The sequence below is a fragment of the Meriones unguiculatus genome, chromosome 6, assembly GCF_030254825.1.
Source record: "Meriones unguiculatus strain TT.TT164.6M chromosome 6, Bangor_MerUng_6.1, whole genome shotgun sequence".
NCBI classification, from domain to species: domain Eukaryota; kingdom Metazoa; phylum Chordata; class Mammalia; order Rodentia; family Muridae; genus Meriones; species Meriones unguiculatus.
In genome coordinates, this window is record NC_083354.1 from 123840916 (window position 1) to 123865407 (window position 24492).

Here is a 24492-nt window from a genome sequence, read left to right on the forward strand (position 1 = left end):
TCCCTGGGTCTACCCTTGGCTGAGTGGCATTAGAAGAGTCAGCTATCTTCTCCCCACCCACCCCCACACACAATCACTTTTTTTTTTTTTTTTTTAATCTGCGAAAAGTGGAATGATTCCAGGAGAAGATTTACAGTTGGTGCTTGAGTACCCAGTCAACACTCTGGACAACTTCTGTACCTCTGTCTAGAACACCCTGAGAAGAAGCAATCCTTTTGCGCCTAAGCTAGCATCTTCCAGGCTCTGGGAACCCGCGGGACGGTGGGCGTGGAAGACACAGGGAATCTGGGGACAGATAAAGGAAACTCATGATGGGGCGAGGCTGAGCTGAAGAGAAACAGATTGGGGTAGAGCAGCGCAGGGTGGGGTCTGGTGGAAGGGTCGGGGGAGAAAGGGTGGAAAACAGAGAGTCGAGGGGCCATAACCCGAGAAGAAATGCAGGCCGGGGTGGGGGCGGGGGCGGGACGAGCGCCGGGGAAGAAGTACCGAAGCGGGGTGAGAAGGAACTTGGGGAAGGAGGAAGACCTGAAGACAATAGGAAAGAGAGAGGAAAGGGGAAGTGCGGGCGCAGTAGGAGAGGGAGGCAAGACCCCAAGGGGCCGGAGAAGCCGGGGATCACAGGAAAGAGAGAAACGAAGCAGCTGGAGCGAGCGTCCGAGGTTGAGGTCTGCGAGTGCAGAGCTGGGAGCCTGCAGCAGGGGAGCTCAGCGGCTCAGAGCAGAGCGCGGGTCCAGACTCTCAAGACTGGTGGCCTCCGCCTGACCTCGAAGGACGGGCACAGACGCGGATCTGGGTGGAAAGCTGCATCCTAGCGAGAGAATGGGGGCCGCGGAGGACCGGCCCATGTGCCTGGCTGCCCGGGCTCACGACTGAGCCCCGGGGGGAGGAGGAGAGGAGGTACCAGCGCGGGGACGCAGCGCGCAGCAGCCTGCCGCAGGAGCTGCCCTCTCCGCACCAACTCCGGCTACCGAGAAAGTACGGGCGGCTGGCGGGGCCGCGGAGGGTTGGCCTCTCCGCCCTCGCCCGCCCGCCCCGAGCGCGGGGTGCGAGCCCTCGCTCCGGAGCCCAGTGCTCGCATCCCGCCCCCATCCCACCCCCGCCGCCGGGCGCTCGCAGCTCTCGCCCCGCACGCGTCCCGCGGGGGTGGAGGTGGGGGCGCTGAGCCTCGCCGCCCCTCACCCCAACCCCCCTCCGCCCCCCACCCACCCCGCACCTCCCGCCCGCACCGCCCGCCGCCTCCCCCTCCCCGCCGCGCCACTCTCCCTCCCCTCTCCCGTCCCCCCCTCCCGGCGAGGGGCGGGAGGGGGCGTGGCAGGGCCTGGGTTTGGGTAGCTGCTACCCGGCTCCCCGCACTCGGAGTCTGCCGGAGGGAGCACCGCGGCCCCCGCCGCTGTCCAGCCCGCTCCGTGGCCTTTCGCGCCCGGCGCAGCTGCCGCTGTCGCCTCCGCCTCTCGGAGGAACTCGGCCCCTCGGCTCGCCATGGACACTCCTAGGGTCCTGCTCTGGGCGATCTTCCTCATCAGCTTCCTCTGGGATTTGCCGGGTTTCCAGCAGGCTTCCATCTCCTCGTCCTCCTCCGCCGAACTGGACTCCGCCAAGGACGTGAGGAGCCGCAGAGAGGGGAAGATGCCGCGGACTCCACGAGACAGCGCCGAGGGCCGGACGCCCCAGGAGCACCAGCCGCCTGGACCGTCTCGGGGGCAGGAGCCGCCGGGCAGGGGACTGCGCGTGGTGCCTCACGAGTACATGCTGTCCATCTACAGGACTTACTCCATTGCCGAGAAGCTGGGCATCAACGCCAGCTTTTTTCAGTCTTCCAAGTCCGCTAACACCATCACTAGCTTTGTAGACAGAGGACTGGGTAAGTGGGGATGAAAGCGCCCGACTCCTCTCCCGTTGGAGCCCCTCAGCTAGAGCGCTGCCCGGACTCTGGCAGGAGGCTGTTTTGTGAATTCCCTTCCCATTCTGGACACCTCTCCTCCTTTTTTCCCCCCTTTTCTCGAGCCCCAAATTCTGAGCGCAGCTGCAGCTTTCGCTCCAGTCTGCAACCCTCCCCTACTTTCTCCCTTTTCCTTCCTTGTTTTCTCCTCTTTTGTGGAAAGCTTCGTGGTGGTCAGTGGTCTGGTAACAGGAGAAAGAGAAGTGGTGGGAGATGGAGACGGGTCAGAGAAAGAACTGAGGACTGAGGGACCCTGTGGCCTAAGCTTGTGGGGGCTGCCGGCCCTAGATCACCTGTGAGGGCTTTAGAAAGTCTCCCGGAGCCTCCGTCTCTCGAGGAAAAGCCAGCATAAAGTAGGAGGTCGAGACAGCGAGTCTAGGATCTGTGTCAGGCATGCCTTGATCCAGTGGTCCTGAAGATTCTCCTGGAGCCCTGCGCAGGGTGTGGGGGACGTCAGCCAGGTGGGCACCCGGTGCCTTCTGAGACCGTTCCCGCCTCCCTCTTTCTCTAGCATCGCAGATCTGATAGTTCTCAAGCCACAGTCCAAGGGATGGGCAGAAACAGGGACGCTAAAAGTGCGCGGTTGTTGGGCCTCGAAGTTCTCAGCCATAGCCGCTCCTCTGACTATTCTAGAGGACCCGACCCTCATCGCCTGCGCCAGAGAGGATGCTAGGGTGTCCTCAGATTCTGGGCTTCCCCCTCTTGCTGTCCTCCCTGATCCCCAGCATGGTCAATATCGAGGAAAGTTCCCCGCCTCCTAGAGAGAAAAAAATATCCAAAGAAAAAGCAGGAAAGGAGGAGAGAGAACAGAAAGGAAGGTGGGCGGAGAGGGAAGTGTAGAGATGGTAGAGGCTGCTAAGGCAGCCGTCCACTCCCCATACTCCCAGACTTAGCTCCCACCGGCATGTTCAGGGTCACTGAAAGTGCCCAGAAACCCAAGAGTCCCCGGGACTGGGCAGAGGGAACTGCTCAGCTAAGTCTACCTACCTCGGTTTTCCACAGTAGGCTGGTGTCCCCCGCCCCCACCCGCCCCAAGTCAGATTCAGTCTCCAACCTCGGGTGGACGTTGCCTTTCTTCTCAGCCAAGGTTCTGGCCCAGCCAGGTACGCAGCTGCAACACGAGGTCAGCTGGGTTACGAGCTGCTGAAAGGTCCCGGCGGCAAATTAACGCCGCCGTATTTTATGATGATTTTAGGAACAGTAAAGTCACCTTCACAAAGACACGTGGCTTCTTCGCCTTGATTGCTGCTGCTAGGTCTTGGACCCAAGTACTCCAACGCAGCGCCAACTTCTCCCTACCGCCTCGCATCGCAGTTTCTCTCTCTGCAACTTTTCTGTTCACCTCCTAGCGTCTCTGATACCTTCGCCAAAGGAGAGGTGATGGAAGGTCAGGGAATAGTGCTCCAAGGGAAGAAATCCTAGAGGCCTAGGCTGGCAGGCAATTGGGTACTCTTTTCTTTTCCTGGGAAGTGACAAGCTCTCCCGGGTGTGGGTGTCCCGGACAGACGCCCTTATTGGTTCACTACTCCCTAAGGGTTGGCACAGGACCAAGAAACATTGTGGGCCATTCGTTCCAAGGTATCTATAGAGGACTTTGAAATTTAGGGAAGCGTGAGAAGCTTCCTACCCCACCCCTTGCATAGCGCCCTTCAGCCCTTGTTTGCTCTGCGGCGCCCACACACCCTGAAGCTTAGGCATCGAGCTAGGAGCCCCCAGGCTCCTCGAGCACAGGATAGGATGGGGTTTGGAGTAGGGTGGAGGAACCCTATTCCCTCCCTCGTCCTGGTCAGGACGCCAGCAGGACTGTGGAGTCGACCTCAGAATGTGTTGGGGAGAGGGCTGCCAGATCCCGTCTCTTCCTCACCCTCCGAGGTGGAAGGAAACTGTAAGGGGGCTGCTGGGACACTTGGAAGGCTGTGATGCTAGCCTCAAGCCGCGCGCTTGCGGGTGTAAAGGAGCTCGGGGGAGGCGGGTGCGCAGTGGGTCCGGAGGGGTGCGCGGAGGAGGGGCTGTATTGCCGGCTGCAGCCCCAGCTTGATGAAGGGAAAACCTCACTTTCCCTCTCACTGATCTTGATTTGATGTGTCACCGCTGGTGACCTCGCCTTGGACCTTCCGGGGCTTGCTTAGCATTGGGCCCCTGATTGGAGTGTTTCGACCCAGCGATCTAATTGAGGGTTCATGTCATAACACATCAAACGGTGTCTAGTCTCCCGTGATGGAAGGGACCCACTAACCGCGCATCCCCAGCTTCTGGCGAGGACTTCCGCCCCTCTCACGCGCGGGGGAGGGGGGCTCTTAACGTGCCAAACTCCTCAGCATCCCCTCCCCCAACCCCTGAGTGGGCAGGCAAAAAGAAAAGGGACAGCCAGGAGCTGAGCCTGTCGTGCTAAGTTGGCGCCTTGCCTAGGGGAGGTTTAAATCGCCCCAGAGTGGTAGGCTGGGATCTGAAGAGCCAGGGTCCCGCTAGGGGAGGAGCTTCGAAGCCGGTTCACTAAGCTCGCAGAGAATTGGTTAAAGTTCTTGCTTACCTAGGAATTTGAAAGTTATACCTGAAGCTGGTGTTTGAGAACGAGAGGGCAGTAATAAGCCGAATGAGTGAAGAGAGCGGTGGCTCCGCAGAGACACCGCTGGCCTTCTGTACTGTCCAGACTGTTGCTCCCTGACCCATCTGTCCTTACTGAAAGCTCTGAAAACTCCCTGGAAGGGTAAATAACAGTAGCCAAGACGGATTGACCTTTTACTGTGGGCCAAGTACTGTGCTAAAAGCTATGACATGAATGGGCTCATTTAATTCTTGGCTACCGCTGCTGCATTGCTTTGGAGCTGGATTAGGGAAGACAGAGAAATTAAGTTGCTCAAGGTCACACTACTGAGAGGTGGGTCTGGTGGGAGAATCTAGACACTGAAGGATAATCCAGGACACTGTGTGTGTGGATAGGGTAAGGACAAGGTTTCTAAGAACTGTGGTGAGATACAGAAGCAAAATAACAAATAAAGAAAAGTGAGATCTTTTTGGCTTGATGTTCTTCTGTGGTACTCACAGACCCAGTCAGTGGTTCTCACAAAACACTGGATGCAACGGTCTGAATATGTTTTGTGCCCGGCTTCCTCTTGTATTTAGTTAGTAGAGATAAAACTACTTTATGAATGTTCTTTTTACATGTTGCACCTCAAAAGTTGTTTTTCATAAGCAGAGTTAAGAAATTGTGTTTGTGTGTTGGTGGGGAACTGAGACTGTAGGGTCAGCATAGACCAGGTTGGAGTTCAGGGGCTCTGAACTCCCTCTCCTGGGGTCTGGGAAAGGCGGACAATTAGGATGGAAGGTAGAGAAAAGCCAAGACTAGAGAAGAGACAGAAGAGAAAAGCAGAGAGAGCCTGACTCGCAGTTTATGTGGTAAGTGCCAAATAATTTAAAAAAAAAAAAAAAAGCTCTTAAGGATTCAAAGATGAGGGAAAGGGGCAACTTGAGTCTAAGATTGCTTCAGTGGATTAGATTTCCCTGAGACTTTGAAGTAAGAACAGTTGCTGTTGTTGTTGTGTGCCTGCTTACAAAAAGAAGACAGCGAAGAACAGATAACAAAGAGGAGAGGGAAGCATCCTGAGGAGCTGGGTACCAGTAGAGGCGAGTCCTGGAGAGTCTGTTGTGGGCTGTTTAGTTGGTCTCTTTATCTTCAGCTCAGAGATTACAGGGAGGCAGGAGTATGCCAGGGGCACAGGCTTTGGAGAGAGGAGGGCATTCTAGAGCTTCATAGTCTCCTGCTATCGAAGTTTGCCCGTTATATCGTGTTTACGCAGAGTAGTGGGCTTCTGCGTGGAGTCAACACAGCAGCGCTAGCACTTTTGCCTGGACCCTGTTGTCATTGGCAAACGGAAAATGAAATATAAGCAGGGAAGTATTTTAATGGGGTCGGAGGGAATTCGCAACTGTTAATTATTTGGTGACCTTGTATTCGATTTGTTTGAGTCCCTTATAAAAAACACTAATTCATACCAGACGGCCAAGTGAGGAAGCTGGGCAGAAGGTTCCAATCTAGGCTTTATTTCCCCGGAAAGAGAGAACAGCCTTGGAAGGGGCTTGCTAAGCGTGCGAGTGTGTGCATGTACATGTGTGTATGTGTGAGGGGTGCAGGCAGAGTACTGGGTACAGAGCTAGCTTTGTGGTTCAGGCTGGGTTAGCCCGAAGGTCCTGGGGAAGAGACCTGGGTAGATCAAGGAAGTCTTAAATCCCAAAGTGTGTCCCACTCTCCTGGTTGGAATGATTCAGGTATATTTAAGAGCAGCCCAATCCCCCAAACCCATAAGCTTATAGCTCAAAACCAGTTCCTGTCTTTGGGTCCTTAAAAGTGACAAAAAGAAAAAGCAAGATGCTGAAAAAGACCTAGAATATTGTGCAGCCAGAGTGCAGGGTGCAGGAGGATTCTGAGCCAGAAAGGCTTATCTGAGAACATCAAAGGCTACCCTCTTCTCTGGAGACTCTGGCGCTTTTGGGCTTTTGCCCAGGGTGCAGTCTCTGGTGGGGGATGGGGAAGAAAAAATGTGCTCAAACACCTCCTTCGTTTCTGCACATTAAGAAAAAATTTATCTGAGCCATGTACCCTTTAGGTTTTGTGAATTCTCCCTTTCCTAAATGAATCAGGACCCAAACCATTCTGACTAGAGAGTACCAGTGTCCCTGAGTCCTCTGGGAGCAGGGAATTCGGGTCTTGCATGGAAAGGAACTTTAGTGCAATCTGTTTCCCCCTGTAATGCCATAGCACACCTTTTCCATGTCAGACATCTTCCGGGGGCCGTGTGTTTGTGGGGGCGATTGATAGAAATGTGGCAGATAAAGGAAGCTTTGCTTTCTGACAGACTTCTGCTTTCATCAACCAATCTTGAGGGATTCAACCGTAGCTTCTAGGTACTTTTGAAAACAATAAAATGTATGAGTTCAATAACTCCTCTGCTACTGAATAATTCAGCATCAACTAAGATCTTGTGGGGTCAGGAAACAGCCCTTTTGGCATGGGAAGTGGGAAGGAAGAATGACCCAAATCCCATGGATCCTTTGACACTCCCAATCTAAACTTTGTATGTTTACTTTTAAATTGAATTTGGGTTAAATGCTGTCTTCTGCTTACTGTAATTAAATAGGTCTCCATTGCCCTAATAGGTTTCAGGTCGCCTTCTGTTTTCAGGTACACCAATCAGTACTGCCCAGGGTGGAGAATTAGGTCCACTTGTCGAAGAGGGACTGCGGAAAGTAAAAAAAAAACCAAAACAAAACTGGATGCTACCTGCCGTGGAGAAGCTCTCTGGCTGTGTCTTTAGAGGCTGGCGTCTGGGGCAGGGCAAAGCTTACAATCAGAGTGGGCTGTACAAGAGCAGGGAAGGGGGGTGTTCTGGCAACAGAAGTGCCCCTGAGATTGAGGAGAGGGGCAGAAGGCAGGAACAGGGCAAGAAGAAGCAGTATTCACATTTGCAAAACAATCTCCTAAGGGAGATAAGTGGTCCAGCTGCTGACCACTTCCCAGTAGACCAGGCTTGCGAGTTTGATGGGGAAGAAACCTGAAAAACTGTGGCCTGGAGCTGACACCCAGGATCTCATTTGCTACACCGTTGAAGTGAGAGCAAGAGGAGCCACTTGGAGGAATTCCTTCTTCAGAGACTGCACTTGGCGCAGTACATTAGAGAATATTAAGGAGACTTCTCCAAAGCAAAAGGCTTGGGAAATGGGAACACAAAAGTCTAGCTACCATCTTGTGTCTCTTGGAAACTTTGCCTTCTCCTGCAACTACAGGGTTAGTTAGAAGAGAAGGTACATAAAACATCCACTTATCTCTCTATTTTGGAGCTGATGTGGTCCAGTTACAAACTCCAGGAGGGCGTTAAGACTCATGCACCCCGTCACTAACTATTACCTGGAGATGTGGTATCTCCCACTTAGCTTTCTGTAGATTCAGTCCTTTACACTGCAGGAAAAGCCATCTCCAACAAAACATCTTGGTGCTGGTCCTTAGAAAAGAGGTGCAGTTTTGGGCCCCCTTGGCATCAGCTACCCCTACTGCCACAGGGGAAGGGGTGGGAGCTGGGAGAGTTGGCTGCAAATTCATTTCATTTTGATCAGTTATATGTGGTTAAATCAAGATTTAAGCTGCTGTGATTGGGAGTCCAAGTTAAGACCCAGGTGCAAAGACAAATATCAGGGCAAGTTTCTTGGATCTTGGTTAGTCCCTGTCTCCCCAACAAAGTCTGTGACCACAAGAGGTTTTAAGAACTTAGCTCCAACAGCTAGGCTTCTGTTGGCTGGATTCAAGAGGAGCTGGCTCTTAGACTTTCTAGCTGTCCAGAAATTAGCAAGACTGAGTTTGGAGTTTCCCACAATTTAAGGCTGGGCTGAGGATCAATGATGCAGTTTCAGTCAGGTGAGAGCAAGCTTCCCTTCTGAGCTTCACTCTGCAGGGTGCAGGCAGGCAATCAGACCTTCAACCAAGGAGCCTTCAAGACCCAGGTTCATGTGGGAAGGAAGGCATGGCTCCACCACACAGAAGAACAAACAAAAACAAAAAACAGTCCCATGAACAGTTCCCAGGTCATTTAGGGAATTGGAAGGGGAAACAACAACAACGAAACTGAAGCACAGGGCAAATTGTCAGTGAAGGCACCAATGAAGTCAAGAGACTCTGAGAAGCTAGACCATTTAGTGGGGACAGGAAGTACATCCCCACAGAGCCACCAGAGTGATCTTATTCCAGATAAATGGAGCCACATTGTCAGCAGTAGCAACTGAATAACATCTCCAGGTGGTCATTTCTATGCCTTCTTCCCTTAACATGGAAATAAGTTTTTTTTTTGTTTGTTTGTTTTTCCAGGTACAAATAGGAAATAGCCTTCTCTTACTACCCATGACTGGTTCTGTGGACAGATCACACCCTACAAAGCATACCAAAGAGAACAGAAAGGAGGTCCAGGCTCCTCCTAGGGGCTTCACTTGCCCAGTCATGGAGACTTATGGGCTAATCCACAGGCTAATACTGCCTTACTGCCAGGTGGAGACTTACCAGAATGGTTCACACTTTAATGAGGCTCAAATGGAGGGCACTGGTCATCTGGCATTGTGGGAAAGACAGTGGTAGTGTAAATGATGTGAAAAAGGCTGAGAAGGGTCACTCTAATACATTTCCAGCCTACTCTTGCAGAAGCCTTGATTGTCACTGGAACTCCAATGGGCAGGAGTCAGAGGTTCCTCTTATTTTCTACCCATGTTACCCAACAATGTTTCTCCTAGACTCCTAGACATCTAGTGGAAAGAAAAGGGACCCTGACTCTCCAAAGAGGCCAAGATAATGACAGATAAATCTCTTCCTACCAAAATGTAGATAACTGTAATAAGGTTGACTATAAGTTTCCATGTGCCATGTGATGTACCCTGATTCTGACTGTTACAACAATCCTGCCAGATCTACAGGTGATTCTCCTACTCTGTAGATGGAGGCAGATGAGTCTGGGAAGTCATGTGATCAATACTAAGTCACAGATAAGGACTGGAATAAGCTTCGTCTTTTAGACTTTAAATGACCATGCTCATTCCACAGTGTTGGTAGCAATTAACCATTATACAACATCTACTCATATCTCATATTTTGTCCACATCCATGACCCAATCAGCTGGCATCACTATCTCCACTTTGTAGAAGAGAAACAAGATGTTTTGGATACTGTCTTCCAAACGTCATAGTATTGGAAATCTTTTCAGCTATACTGCTTGGGAAATGAACAGCTCTTGGAGACCAAGTACCTAAGCCCTCCCTCCTTCCTAGAATGATCAGTGAAGAACTAGAAGCTTATCAGAGTTCCCATCATGCAGAAGGTGGTGACCCAAGTACAGGAGCCAAATTGCTAGCTCCACCATTTACTGTGAAGCTCCTTAGGTTTTCATTTATTACAATACCTTATTCTACTCTACAGAATCTTGGGCTCATGGGCTCACTATGACAACTTCATGTATGTCTCATTGCACTTTGTTTATACTTTTTTCCTTTGTCCTATGTTTCCAACTGGTCCCCTTCCTCCATATAGTCCTCTTTCAGTTTCCATGTCACACATACATTTCCATAAATTCCACAAATGGAGAAAACATGGAATATTTATCTTATACTCAAGGCATTACCCTCTTCTGCTTATCTCTTCTCCTCTCTGGTGGTTTTTGAAAAACACATATTTTTACTTTTTAGTTGACCCAATATTTATGTGTATTTATGGGGCACAATGTGGAATCCTAACATTTATGTACACACACACACACACACACAGACAGACACATACACACGATGTGTAACCATCAGCTCACAGGTTGCTGTGAGGATCACATAAATTAAGGATTTAGGTTTTTCCCAGAACATAGTAAGCACTACATCAGTGTCTGCTGATACAAACATTCTTCTGGGTGTTCTACAACAGTTCTGGGGTCAAGGAAGAACATTCAGGGGAACTGTGTTGCTTGCCCCTAAGATATTTTCTTAATGAGAATGCTCAGCAGAGGGACAGAGTTTGAAAAGATGGAATCTCATTGCTCAGGAGGTACTTGTATCCTAGAGGCAAAGTAACTAGCCCATGCATAGATTGCCCCCATAGGCCTTTGCACCCCATAGGGAGGGACTTTTGGAGAACTCCTAGAAGATTCTAACTTGAAAGAGTCTTGACCATTCAGGATGGTGATGGATTTGAGACCCCTCAGAAGTGGCTCCAGACACATCCATGAAGTCCAAGCTTGGAAGTTTTCCATCTAGTAAAGAACAGGGTGACCCATGCTGGGGAAACTGCAGCCCAGCCAAGTGTTGATCACATCTAGGACCAAACAGTGAGTGGTGGCTTCCTTCTTCCTTCCCTTTCCACTGCACAATCAGGACCTGTGTCGAGGAGTCCTAAGAGCTGGAGGTTTCTCTTGTGTGATCTAGTATGATCTCTTCCGAGTTGCCAGATGTTAAGCTAAGTCTTGGCGTTCTGAAGTTTCTTCCCTGTAGACGAATGTAGCAGTGGAACAGAGCTTGAATGCTTGGTGAGGGGATCTGAGAGAGGCCACTGAAGCTCTGAGTCCAGGAGCCTTGCTCAAAGGCAGTATACAGTTAGCACCCAGAACTGCTTCTGGGTCTGCAATAAGTTGGGGGCCACAAAAGAGGCTTAGTCTCAAAACGTTCTGGAGTGTTCTTTGCAAAGATGATGGTTTATCTTTGCACCCCACAGCCTAATCTTACTTAGAGTTTGTGAGTGAGAAAGGTCACATGTTCTGAGATTTCTGAGCTGTATACTACCTACAGATTCTGTGCCTCTCAAGATCCAGGAGACATGACCAGACAGATGGAGGAGTTTGTTGGAGTCTGACCAGCATCCATCCAGCGAGTATCCTTTAATTTAGAGGACAAGAAACCAATCATTGTGTAAATGGATCTGCTGGATTTTTTGAAATCACTCTTATTTCTAGGCACTGGAAAAACCAAATCCAACATGAATCCTCAAGAGGGACCTCAGCTGTATAAGATCCCAGTGATGTCTTGGGAAAACAGTTCTGGTCCAGTCCCCTAGGCAAGTCTCAGCTTTTTAGAAACTTTATGAGGGCTGGTGGGAAGCAAGCCCTTAGGAAGAAATAGCTCAAGGGTACTGTTGGGATAGCCTCTTTGTATCCTAAGCATAGACTGTCTGTGGGCTCTCTCACCCATCCTTTCCTCTCCACTTCAGTGTTTGCCTCTGGAGTCCTTCGGCTATTTGCTGTGCCCACCTTAGCCCAAACTTGCTTTTCTAAGAAAGTCAGTTTCCATTATTGCTCCTTATCTTTCTTCTTCAATTAAAAGCCTAATCTTCTTAATTTATATTTATTCTGACTGAGACACATCTTTTTATCAATACCTGCCTTCTATTTTAATTTTTAGAACTTCTGGAACTAGGAGCTCTGGATGATGTAATTCAGGAAAAAAAAAAAAAAAAAGGGAAAGGTGAGAGAGTTTCACTCTAGCCATGACTACATAAGAGTTTTTAATAAACAGTTAGAAAAACAAACAAAACAAAGACCCCCCCCCCCACCAGAAGTGTCAGCATGAGGCTTGCCCATATTACTGTATTTTGCCAATTTTTTACTTGCCAAGGATTTTCTTCAGATATGCCTGTGGTAACCTCTCCCTCTTTTCTTCCTGCTCTTTTCTCTACTCATCTTTCAGACAAAAAGGGAAAAGAAAAAAGAAACCCCTACAGTTGTGTCTTGAGAGGGTTATGAGTCCCATTCTCAGAGACCTCAGTTGAGTGACGGGCAAGCCTGGCTGTAACAAATTACTTTGATCCAAACAGAAGCCTTTTATGATGAATACTGATCACTTCTGAATTTAAAGAGCCCAAAGCAGGGACATCATTTTCAGGATGACTTTGGGATGGTTATGAGAAAGTGCCATAGCTTTTGAAGCCCACAGTGCACATTTATACAGGGAGGGAGTCATCTTCTGACATCATCCATATTTACAGAAGACTTGGTAGGAGGCAAGGGTTGTGCAAGGCCTTGCAAAGGGCTAGCTTGCTGGCCACGGGTGACCCGTGGCAGCTGGGCCAGGCTTTGGGTTGCCAGGTCAGCTGGTAAAGTGTTTGCAGGAGTTTGTAACTGTGCTTACATGGTGGTCTCTACATTCCACACCTATGGTATGCCCCTTCCTGTCTATGTCTTTGCTGCATAGGGCTCCAAAGCAGGTCCAAACATGTGGGGAATGTGCTCTGGATGGGATCTGTAGAGAGCAACTACCTTCTTGGGTCCTCTGCTTAGGAGTTAGAGGCTCTGCAGACATGCTGAGAAGTCATCTGGATGAAATCATTAAAAAAAAAAGTAAGTGTTTATGTGGACTAGAAGGAGCTGAGGAAGATGGTGACATGGTCTGGTGGAAGTGTCTTGGATCATGCCCTGGACTTAGGTGCTTTGCTTTGTCCCTACTGCTGTCATTCTTTTCCCCTCTTGATGGGAAACCCAATGCGCATCTGGGTCAGTGGTTTTCTCAGAGTGAGTTGCTGAACATCATCCAGATGTTCCTAGAAAGGCAGCCCCTTCAGTTTCTGGAACCTGAGATAATGTCTGTCTCTAACAAGTTCCTATGAGCTATTCATGAGGCTAGGTTGTTTTGGTTGTTTGGTATTTGGGCTGTGTGTGTGTGTGTGTGTGTGTGTGTGTGTGTGTGTGTTAATGGCCACTATAGGTTTCTGGACCACAGAATTCTGGCCTTTACCTCAGTTCAATGGCTTCTTTACCAACCCATCTTCTCAGGAGTGGATCACACCACTCATGAGTATGTTTATCTGAGATGCTGTGACGTGCGGACTGGGGTGGCTGTAAGTATCCGAGTAGGACTCATCCAATCATGAGGAAGAATAGCACAGGAAGAAAGGGGAACATATGGAGGCCATATTTGCATTCTTTCTTGCATCTTAGAATAGTAATATGGATAGGATAGTCTTGCAAAGCAGGTCACCAGACAAGTTAGGATTGAAGAATCCACAAGAGCCTTTCTCTATAAGATGCTTGTCACAGCTTGATTCAGCTCTGTAGACTAACCAGGCTGTGGTGGTGCATATCTTTAATTCTCAGATCTTGGGAGGAAGAGACAGGAGGATCTTTGCAATTTCAAGGCCAGCCTGGTCTACAGAGTGAGTTTTAGGACAGCCAGGGCTACACAGAGAAACCCTGTCTCAAACTTTGCCCTCCCCCTGAAAAAAAAAAAAAGCCAAAAAAAAGAAGAAAAAAGAAAAGAAGGATGATCTTTCCATGTTGCAGGAAAGATAGATAAATGAATTGTTGCTCTTTATATCTGCCTATGTTCTCTAGCCAACAACCAAGTATATAAAATTATGAAAACAGAGATGGAAATTATTTCCCCAAAGAGGCCAGCATTTATTACCCAAACCTCTACACATACAGCTTGGTCTGTATCCTCCTTCCTTTAGCTCTCAGCCATTCTTGCTTGCTTCTAGACTTCCATATCTGGCCTACAGTGCAAAGGCAATGGGACTCACTGCTCACCTCTCAAGCTTTGGAACTTCTTTTAGGTAACTAATTTTCAACTTCTTTTAGGTAATTTTAGGTAACTAATTTTCCCAAACCTTGCTTTTGCCACCATAGAAATGGGAACAGTATCCACCTACCCTATCGAACTGTTCAGTGGAGCCAAGGTTAGAATTATGCCAGCCCTCACAACATTTAGGGGGAAAGCATGTATCTGCAGTTTGTCTTTCTCATCCCAGCCTAAACTGGTAAGAGAAAGAGAAAGAGGAAGTGAAGCCTAAGGTGACAAGTACAAAGATCTGGGTAGTGGCTAAGCACCATTGTTAAACACAGCTTTCTATGAAGGAAAATAAAGTGTGTTGTACTCCCCCCTCCCCCATTGATTTGAAGATCTTGACTTCCATAAATCAACTTCCTGTGGCAGTTTTTCTCCTTTTCATCTCTCTGACCCTTCTCACAGCTCTATCTCAGGTGCAGGCTTGTACCTTAGAGGCAGTGGGCCAGCAATTAGCAGAGTGCTGGCTGGGTGTGGATGAGGTTCCAGAGCCAGTGTCCATGGGCTATGTGTCCCCAGGCTACATCTGGATAGGCAGTGAGGGTCCGACTGAACCCAGCCATACTTTTACTACTGAAATCGACCCAAACTTTACTAGCTTCTGGGGAAAGCAGGGGGCTTTGGGGATTTTTGTATTTGCTGGGTTGTAAACATTTTATGGGAAGGCAGCCCAGGAAAATCTGCTTAACTTTCCGCCTTGCACGTTGAAGTGATGTTGGCTGCATGCACAAATGTGTCAAAAAAAGGGAGGGGTGTCATTTTTCTCTTCCTCCTAAAGAATTTGCCTTGAAAATTTTAAAGTCTGCCAATCTGTACATGTCACAAATTTCTTTTTCTCACTTGTAACTAAGAAATGAATCTTAGTTACATTCACCGTGAAACAGAATATCAGATTGGATGGTGGGAAAAGGGGTGGGGAATGTTTCTGCCTGTGTCTAGGTATCCCTGGCAGAGGTTTTCTCTTTCCAGGAATGCCTATTTCCCATGTACCAGAAGATCTCATTAGGTATGAGTCTGGTGTGCTAGTTTGGTCATCCTCCTGTCTCCACTTCTGAAAGCTGTATCACTCTTTTATTTGTTGTAAGGAAGACAAAGACTTGGAAAGAAAGAGAGAAATGACACAGTAACTCTTCGTTCTGTCCGCATCGTGCTGGGCCTAAAATGTCCCAGCAACACTGCAGGCTGGGCACGTGTGTGTGTGTGTGTGTGTGTGTGTGTGTGTGTGTGGTGTTAGCAATGTGACCCTGTACTAGTGAGATTATAGAATGACTGTAGCTGTAAATCACTTTGTAGTCTGAAGGAAAGAGGGTCACCACAAGCATACAGAAGCCTCACGCTCAGGTTCTATTCTTAGATTTCGATTCAATTAGACAAGCAGCACCCGACACTGATACTTTTAAAGACAAATTGAAAATCACTGTTCTACAAGTTTCACGTCTATTGACCTGCCTGTATTCTGCATCATCCAGGGCTCTAGGGACGTGGTCAGCAAGGACTTGACTTTGCCTTCCCTTTTATGGGTTGGTAGAGGGTGCCCGGTGATTGGGAAAGACAAATATAGAAGGGATAATTGTAGATAATCTCAAGTGCCAGGAAGATAATAAGATACGGTCCTGCGACCGTGGCCCAGGGAGGCTGTTTTGGATCAGGGTGGTTTGGGGAACATTTGAGGCGTCAGTGATCGTCAGACAGACTAGGGAAGCTTGGCCCAGACTTGGGGCCACAAGGGCGCAGGGGCGGTTACACAGCCTGCTGAGCGGGAGCTCAGGGAGGCCGACACCTACAGGAGTACAAACTTCTGTTCCAGGCAGCAGCCGAGATGAGGATCGGGAGTCCAGTCTGGTGTGGTGCTTCCCCAGGCTGTGTATGGTCCAGGCGGTGAGCCTGGGGTGGTTGGGCGGCCAAAGTGGACTCTCTGGCAGCCTGCCCCCTCCTTCCCTCCTTCCCTCCTTCCCACTTCCTCTTGGGGACTGCCGAAGAGCACCGGCTGATCTCCCGGTAAGTGAAACTGACTGTAATTTTTTTTTTTTTTTTTTTTTTTTTTTTTTTTTTTTATCTCGCAGACGATCTCTCGCACACTCCTCTCCGGAGACAGAAGTATTTGTTTGATGTGTCCACGCTCTCAGACAAAGAAGAGCTGGTGGGCGCAGAACTGAGGCTTTATCGCCAGGCGCCCCCAAAGCCCTGGGGGCCACCGGGCCGACCGCTGCGCGTTCAGCTCTTCCCCTGTCTGTCCCCGCTGCTGCTGGACTCCAGGACCCTGGATCCTCAGGGGCCAAGCCAGGCCGGCTGGGAAGTCTTCGATGTGTGGCAGGGCCTGCGCTCTCAGCCCTGGAAGCAGCTGTGCTTGGAGCTGAGAGCAGCCTGGGGCGAGCCGGACGGCGGGGAGACTGAGGCGCACGGGAGGGGTCCCCAGCAGCTGCCTCCTCTGGACCTGCGGAGTCTGGGCTTCGGCCGGAGGGTGCGGCCGCCCCAGGAGCGCGCCTTGCTCGTGGTGTTCACCCGATCCCAGCGCAAGAACCTGTTCACCGAGATGCGCGAGCAGCTAGGCTCGGCCGAGGCCGCGGGGGCCGAGGGGTCATGGCCAGCGCCGTCGGGCGCCCCAGACGCCGGGTCTTGGCTGCCCTCGCCCGGCCGCCGGCGGCGACGCACCGCCTTCGCCAGCCGCCACGGCAAGCGCCACGGCAAGAAGTCCAGGCTGCGCTGCAGCAGGAAGCCGCTGCACGTGAACTTCAAGGAGCTGGGCTGGGACGACTGGATTATCGCGCCTCTGGAGTACGAGGCCTATCACTGCGAGGGCGTGTGCGACTTTCCGCTGCGCTCGCACCTGGAGCCCACCAACCACGCCATCATCCAGACGCTCATGAACTCCATGGACCCGGGCTCCACCCCGCCCAGCTGCTGCGTCCCCACCAAACTGACTCCCATCAGCATCCTGTACATCGACGCGGGCAACAACGTGGTTTACAAGCAGTACGAGGACATGGTGGTGGAGGCCTGCGGCTGCAGGTAGCGCTGCCGTCCCGCCGCCTGGGCCGGGGACCGCGGGGGAGGCCTGACTGCTGATGGGAGAGCCCGAGCTGCTCTGGAAGAGGCCACAGGTGCGGGACCGCAGGAAAGCAGGGGCGCGGCGGGAGGGGAGGCGGCCCAGCCCTCTCACCAGCCTCCACCCGCCAACCCAGCTAAGGCTTTCACATGTGGGCCACTCTGGAAAGACTAGAGGGATTCTTTCTTTTCTTTATCATTACAGCTTTGGATTTTCTTCTTCTTCTTCTTGCGTCTCCTTGGTTTTGATGGGAGAAGGAGGGAGGGGAGATGGGTACCTGTTCACGAGTGTTCGCGCGGGAAGGCAGAGGTGAGAGAAAGTGTCAATCGCTTTCTCCCACGTTTTCAGACTGGTTGTCTCTACCTGTGTGAGAGAGTGCGGTCTTTTGAGTCTTTCCAGCCGCGTCACAGCTGGCGTCCCCGGCTTCTGCACAGGAAGTATTAGGGGGAGTTGGCCAAAGGGATCTGCGAATAGAAAAGGGTCTTGCCCTGAGAGAAGCCCAAGCTGCCTCCTTCTTTCCTCCCTACGTTTCCGTGAATTTATCGGCTCTGTCCTAGCCTCTCCCAGCACAGGGAACTGGGAGCTGCCACCGCCCTGGACTCAGGTCTCCGGATGCCTTTACTGTTGCTGGTGGGGGTAAAGGAGTTGGTATGGCTGGAATGACAAGAATTAGTCCGTGTGGAACCCCGTGAAGGATAATGAGAAACCACAAGGCCTCTACCTCTGACCGGGTGACACGGAGGTACATTTCCCAAGGCTGGAGGTAGCCCACCCAAAAGCTCTTGGTCAGGTCTGGTTCTCATTGATTTCTTTCAACAGAATTTGCCAGAATTCCAGCACTTCCTTCTAAGGCGAAAATGATTTTTTTTTTTAAATGGTGAGGGGTGGAAACTCTATAATTAAGGTAAGAAGGGAAGAGGAGGAGGAGAAAAGGACCTAAAGAGTGGAAGGGCTACATCAGGAGGGGAGATGATGGGCCCCACAGGAGGATGGAGATAAAGGGCCAGGCCCCAAGCAGGGAAAGAGGATGAAAGGGCCAGGAGCCTCTGCCTCTGAAGTTTCTTAAAATTTAAGTTCCCTCCCCTCTTTCTGACATTCCTGAGAGATTACCAGCCAGCAATAGCCCAGGGCTCCCCCTAGAGAATTGTTTTAGATTGTAATTACCAGTTAGGTGGTGTTTTAAAACCTGAGTAATGAGAAACTGTGAAGCGTCAAATGCTACACTGAGCTTGGGGTGGAAACTGGGGTACAGGCATCAAGGAAAGAAACCAGCAGGAAGCAGGAGAGCACACAGGGAAATAACCTGTTCCCAGGCAGTCAGAACCTTGGTCCTTCCCTCAGTCTGTGCCAAGATTATTTTCAAACATGAAACAGGCAGAGTCTCTGGGAACTAAGCTTCTCCATCTTTGCCTATGGAGAGGTTTAAACTGAGGAAGGCAGGGTAATGAGTATAGAATGTTTTGGGTTACTGCAACTGGCTCGTTCTTTCCCCATCTAAGTCTGTTGCTTCATCTGGTTCAGAGAACTACGCACTGTCCAGGAACGGGCCGGGGTGCTGACACACGGCTATGTAAAATGGTAGGAGAAAGAAGACAAGACTTGGCCAGGAGAACTGACTGAAATGCACATTTGCTTTGGATGCACTGTTGTTCTGTTAAGGTTGTACATATTTGTTTATTTAAGATGACTGAAAGTGCAAAGAAAAAAACCTGCAATTCATCTTAATGTACAAAAAGTTATATGCATTCAAATGTTATAATTTCTAATATTTTAAAAGTTTATATTCGAGTTGTACAAAGTTGAGCATTAATCAGATATTTCATTCTTTCATAATGTTATCATTTTCTTAAATATTATTACAAAATTTTAAGTGTGTCTAATGGAGAGTTTTTTGTTTTTTGTTTTGGAAACTGTCTACCTCACTATAATACAAACTTTGACAACACTAAAGTTACCAGAGGTTGATTAATATTCAAAACAATTTTATAGTATACCTGCTTGGATGATACGGAATCTGGTTAATACTGTCTTATTAAACTCATTTTCCCCTTAATAACTCAGCCTGGTTTATGTGAACCTATAGAAATCATTTTCTAAAGAAACTATCAGTCACAGTGTTTTGTTCCAGTACCAGACAATTTGAAGAGACTTATTGTTTTAGATGCCACTGTTATGACCATTATTTTTTCTTCCAAACTGTTCAATAACCACTTACATATTTTTTTTTCTTAATTCATAAAATTAAAACCAAATCCTGGCCAACTGTCAATACGGTGATAAACCTCTGCCCCATCACTGGTCTCAAGAATCTAGGTAGGAATTTGAGTGTCTCTTAGTTTCTTCTTGAATCCAGGGCTTCCTACCGGCTAAGCTAACTGCTCTACAGCTGGTTGCATCCCTAGGCCCTGCTCCATTCCTTTAACTACTGTTATTGCTTACATCTATGACGTATCACAGGCAGTATGTACATGTATTTTTGTCCTTGTTGTTTTCTGCACATTTGGGAAATTTTATATAAGTTCAAGTTTGAGAGTCAGGAACAGGAACAGAGAGCTGTTGAACCTGTGTTATCTCAAATCACCCAGAGACTCCATCAGGTAGGCATCACCCTAAACTCTTTTATAGAACAGTATTTGAGGTGCAGAAAACAAGAAGCATGCTAGTGACCATCTAGCTAAGCAGTGGCTGTTCAGATTTAAACTCGGTCTTTTGGACTATAGAACCTAAGGCTCTCCTTGTCTAATGGCCCCCCACCTACGTGTCCAGAGAATGCGTAGTTAGCCAGTGTTAAAGGACTGCCAGCTGGTGGATGGAGCAGAAGGTTGGTTATGTACAAGTGGGATGTTTTAAACTTTTCCCTGTGGAATCAATTCATAACTTTCCCTCAAATTCTTAACCATTTTGCAAATGCTTTATTTGCCCACACTGGAAATTTTGAAGACACAGCTAGTCTTCTGCATTTTGCAAACAATCACTTGGGGAAACTAGTGATCTCTTTCTCTTTCCCCCATGCAGGCCTTTCTCAAAAGAGCTGAGCATTTGTTGCACTTTTTTACACTCTTTCTATTACAAAACCCAATTTTCCTGACTTCCTAATTCCAGCCCTAAGCCTTACAATATACAGGCCCCAACTACACTTTTTCTTCCTGCACAATTTAGCTACCATTCTTCCCTCTATCAGAAAGTTTATGCCTTAACTTAGGAAAAACACAATATGATTTAATTATCTGAAAATATAGAAATTTCTTAGTTTTTAGGGTTAGAGACATTTGCATTTTAAGAAAAATATTACATCCTTTTATTTTCTCCGAATAATTAATAACAATAGTGATAAATTCTAGGCAACACATTAGATGATCCAATGTGTAAACAAGTTAGTCACTAATGATACATGGATGAACAGAGACACTGTCACAGGAGAATTTTTGTGTAATGAAAAAACGAACTATGAACTGTTTTGTCTCTGTTATTGGGGAAAGGTCTTACCATAGCCCAAGCTCGTCCTGAAGTTCTGATCTTCCTTCCCCAGCCTTATAAGGGCTGTAATGGCAGGGATATGCCTGCAGTTTCCTGACCAAAATATGTAACATTACTTTTCAATGTATAAAAGCTTTTTTTCTAATCTCTTAAGCTTAATGTATATAGGTCCCATTGAGGTGAGTTTTTTTTTTCTTTGTTTTGTTCATGGCCATATTCTTAGCATTCAGCACTACATCTGACATCTAGCAGACAGTAAATACACTAAATGCTAGTGAACTCTCTTCTACAAATGTACCTTTCACAGTCGGTCACATTCAAGAGAATGTGTGATTAATTTCTGTTCAACACAAATTGAACGAGTCAGTCTTCCTTAACTGGTAACTCTAGAGGCTGGAGAGATGGCCCATGGTAAAGAGTATGTGCTATTCCTCCAGAGGACTGGAGTTCTTCCCTGTAACTCGAGCCCCAGGTGATCCAACACCCTCTTGTGGCCTCCAGGAACGTTTGTACATGGACGCACAGCACACGTTGAAAAAAATCTTAAAAACTAATTAATTGTAGTCATAAATTTAGCTAATCAATGTTCTTTAAACCTTGTAGATTTTTTTTTAAATCATATAACCCAAATTTATTTTAAAATCCTCAACTTTTCTAACAGGAGGCAAAGCAAAACATATCCTACTTATATACTTACACTTTTTATGTAAAATGAATAAAGTCAGTTTCTAAAGACGCGATTTACAAGTTACAGTAAGTACTCGAGTTCTGTTTGGTTTTTTTTTTTTTTTTTTTTTTTTTTTTTTTTTTTTTTGCTTGGGCATCAGAAACCCAATTACCCAATTACTCATTCAAAGTCATGAGAGGGAACTTGTTAGATATAATGACAACTCAACTTCTTAGAGCTTAGAGCTGTTTTAGCTACCAAACACAGACACGGTAGTTTACAAATATTTTAAGTATCAAATACACGCAGATTATCCCATTAACTTCAAAAACCATTAATATGATAGTATTGATATTTAGTTCCCATTTATCTAGTTTTTAAAACTATAATCTGAAAAATTCTTTGAATTAAAAACATTGACCAGCTAGTGGCGGTGTCCGTGCCTATCATTCCATTACCCTGGAGGCTGAGGAAGAAGGAAAGCCGGTGGTTAGAGAGGTGGCTCAGTGGAGGAGAGTGCTTTTATGTGAGCAGAAGGACCCAGGGTCAAGCCCACACATCTACCATGTAAAAACCAGCCTACAACCCCAGCACTGCAGAGGCTGCAAGGTTGCTGCTCCAGGCAGACTTAGCTTAGCCAGGGAGACACGGAGCTCCAAGTTCAAGGACAGACACTGTCCCACAGGAATAAGGCAGAGAGTAACAGAGCAGGACACCCAAATGTCCTCTTCTGGCCTCTGCATCACCTGCACATTGATTTACTCCCATACACCACATGCGTACGTGCACATGAGCACATATACATACATACATCACACACATATGTGCCCATGTACACATACACATACAAATAGCTCAAGCATATGTATACACACACACACACACACACACACACACACACACACACACACAGTTCAAAGCCAGCTTGGCTGCAGATCAAGACCCTGTAAACAAACAAGCAAGCAAGGAAGGAAGCAAACGCTGCCTCTGCCTGACTAGTTCATGACTTAGCAATGAAAATGTCACAAGAAAGCAGCAGACAGTGGCTGGAAATCTGCCTGTAGAATTGGTTGATAAAAGAAGTGAATGTTCCCTTCAGTCAAAAAAAAAAAAAATCAAGTTCTCTCTAAAAGTCACTACAAGCACAAGAACCCTCAAACTCCTGTCTTTTAGGGGTGCCTGGTGCCTATCTTAGGTTCCAGATAGACTGACTTTTACTGCCACTTTGAGTAACTTGAGTTCCACATTCCCAAAAAAGAGGAGAGCCAGCTTTCTTCACTGATTAATTGGGCTTTACATTTCTCAGACTCACTTACGGTTCTTTCAAATGGCTTTACTGTATTGACTTAGACAGCTCTTGTATGATTCTTCCAACCTCTTTTTAACTTTATTACCAAATTTTCATAATTAGAACTTCTTTCCTTTTTGGGAGGGGAATGGGGGAGAACTACAAAATGGGATCTAATGGAAACTGCCCACTTCCTGCTCACTTCCTGCCCAATTCTAGGTCCCCATTCTAAGCTGTAATCATGAGAACATGGTCCTGTACTTGAGGAGTTCAGTAGCTGTTTTGTGAGTTACCACTGTGTGGCAGGCACTGTTCAAGGCTCTGGGAAACTTTCTGTGTAGAATGAAAGATTAAAGTTCCAACTTAAGCTGAACTTCCAACATTTCCCAGGCCCTTGAAGCCACTCCCTCTACCTGAATCTTGATTGTTAGGGCTTGTTCTTCCCAACTCACAAATCCCCTTAAAGTTCAACCCGGTTCCTGCTTTATTCCTTCCTTTAAAAGTTCAGATTATAGGTCAAGTTTGTTGGAAAAATGGCACTCGGGACTGCCATGCCACCAGTCCTGTCTTTTGAACCACTTAGATAAACCTGTATAGAAATTCTAGTTTAGGCATTGTAGCCATGTCATTAGGATGTAAAGCTATGGAATGGGGGGGGGGGAGGGGTGCAGTGAAAAGAGAGGATAGAGGAAGGAAGACTCTTTTAAGGACCTGACACCAGATCAAATAGTTTCTTTTAGAGTTGGTTTGACTTAAGACAGTCAGCACAGATGTTGACAGGATATGGAATCTCTTTCCAGTGTCGTCTGTGTTGCTGTTTGTGTTGCTCTCTGTCTGTCTGTCTCTCTCTCACGCACACACTTGCACAGACTTTAGAAAAATTCACAGTGACCCAGAATAAACAGGGCTCAGGAAGTATTCACTATAATGATGATCACTGTTTTATTTTTAATAGATTTTGAAATATGACATTCACTAATTTTTCTTTTGCATTTTTAACTTTGTGTGTGTGTGTGTGTGTGTGTGTGTGTGCGTGTGTGCATTTTTTTTGCTCGTTTGTGTGACTGTTACAGCTGTGTATGGAGGTTAGAGGATTACCTGAAGGAGTCAGTTTCTTCCTTTCACCAAACTCAAATTGTCAAGCTTGGAGGCAAGCACTTTCACCTGCTGAACCAAGGTTTTTTTTATTTTATTTTATTTTATTTTTTTGTTTTGTTTTTTTTCTGGCCCCATGACATTCATAAAAAGTGATTTATTTTTATTTGCATGTGTCCATATCTGTGTTCATATGTCCATGTAAATGTCTGTGGAGGCAAGAAAATAGCACTGGATCCCCTAGAGCAGGGAGTTACTGGCAGTTATGAGACACCTGATGTAGGTTCTGGGAACCACATTCTGGTCCTCTGCAAGAGCAGCACGAACTCTTAACAGCTGAGCCATTTCTCCAGACCCAACATCCCTTTTTAACTGATGATGTAATAGTATTAAAATGCTCATTTTAATGCATCATCCATTCATTAAATAGTTATGCATATCTTTTGTTCATTTATCATTTGGCAGGCTTGGTGCTCAACACTGTGAATAAATACAGACTTAAATAAGAATGTCTCTGTAGTTGCTGAAATAACTACACAATGAGATTAGCAATGATATTGACTCCAACAGCATGCTGAAGAAGAGGAGGCAGACTTCCCTTATACAAGAAAGACATTTTTCCAAGTTTTTACTCCCATTATTTAATTTCCCATTGAGGCAAGTTGTCCCACTGAGTAAGAGTGTGTGATCACAAAACTATTTTTCTATGTAAATGTAATGGTGCCCTTTGAGAATTGCTTTGTACATCATATTAATCCTGCAGAGAAAACTCATTCAGATTCTTAGATGTCAACAAGCCATCTTAAAGGTTTGGGCATGACCACAGCCATCAGTCATACTACATGACACTGGAACAGTGAACTTTGGGAACAGATTCCCCTAGAAGCCAAAGAAGAGATTCATATTGGGATCAAAA

At 47.5% G+C, this 24492-nt stretch overlaps 1 protein-coding gene across 1 annotated transcript; it reads left to right on the plus strand.

Moving 5' to 3' along the window:
- The first annotated feature begins 1368 nt into the window (after positions 1-1368).
- On the plus strand, positions 1369-19032 carry Gdf6 (growth differentiation factor 6). The gene is made up of 2 exons (XM_021652575.2): positions 1369-1861; positions 16067-19032. Exons 1-2 carry the CDS (start codon positions 1480-1482, stop codon positions 17014-17016), a joined length of 1332 nt encoding a protein of 443 aa, XP_021508250.1. The 5' UTR covers positions 1369-1479; the 3' UTR covers positions 17017-19032.
- The last annotated feature ends 5460 nt before the right edge of the window (positions 19033-24492 follow it).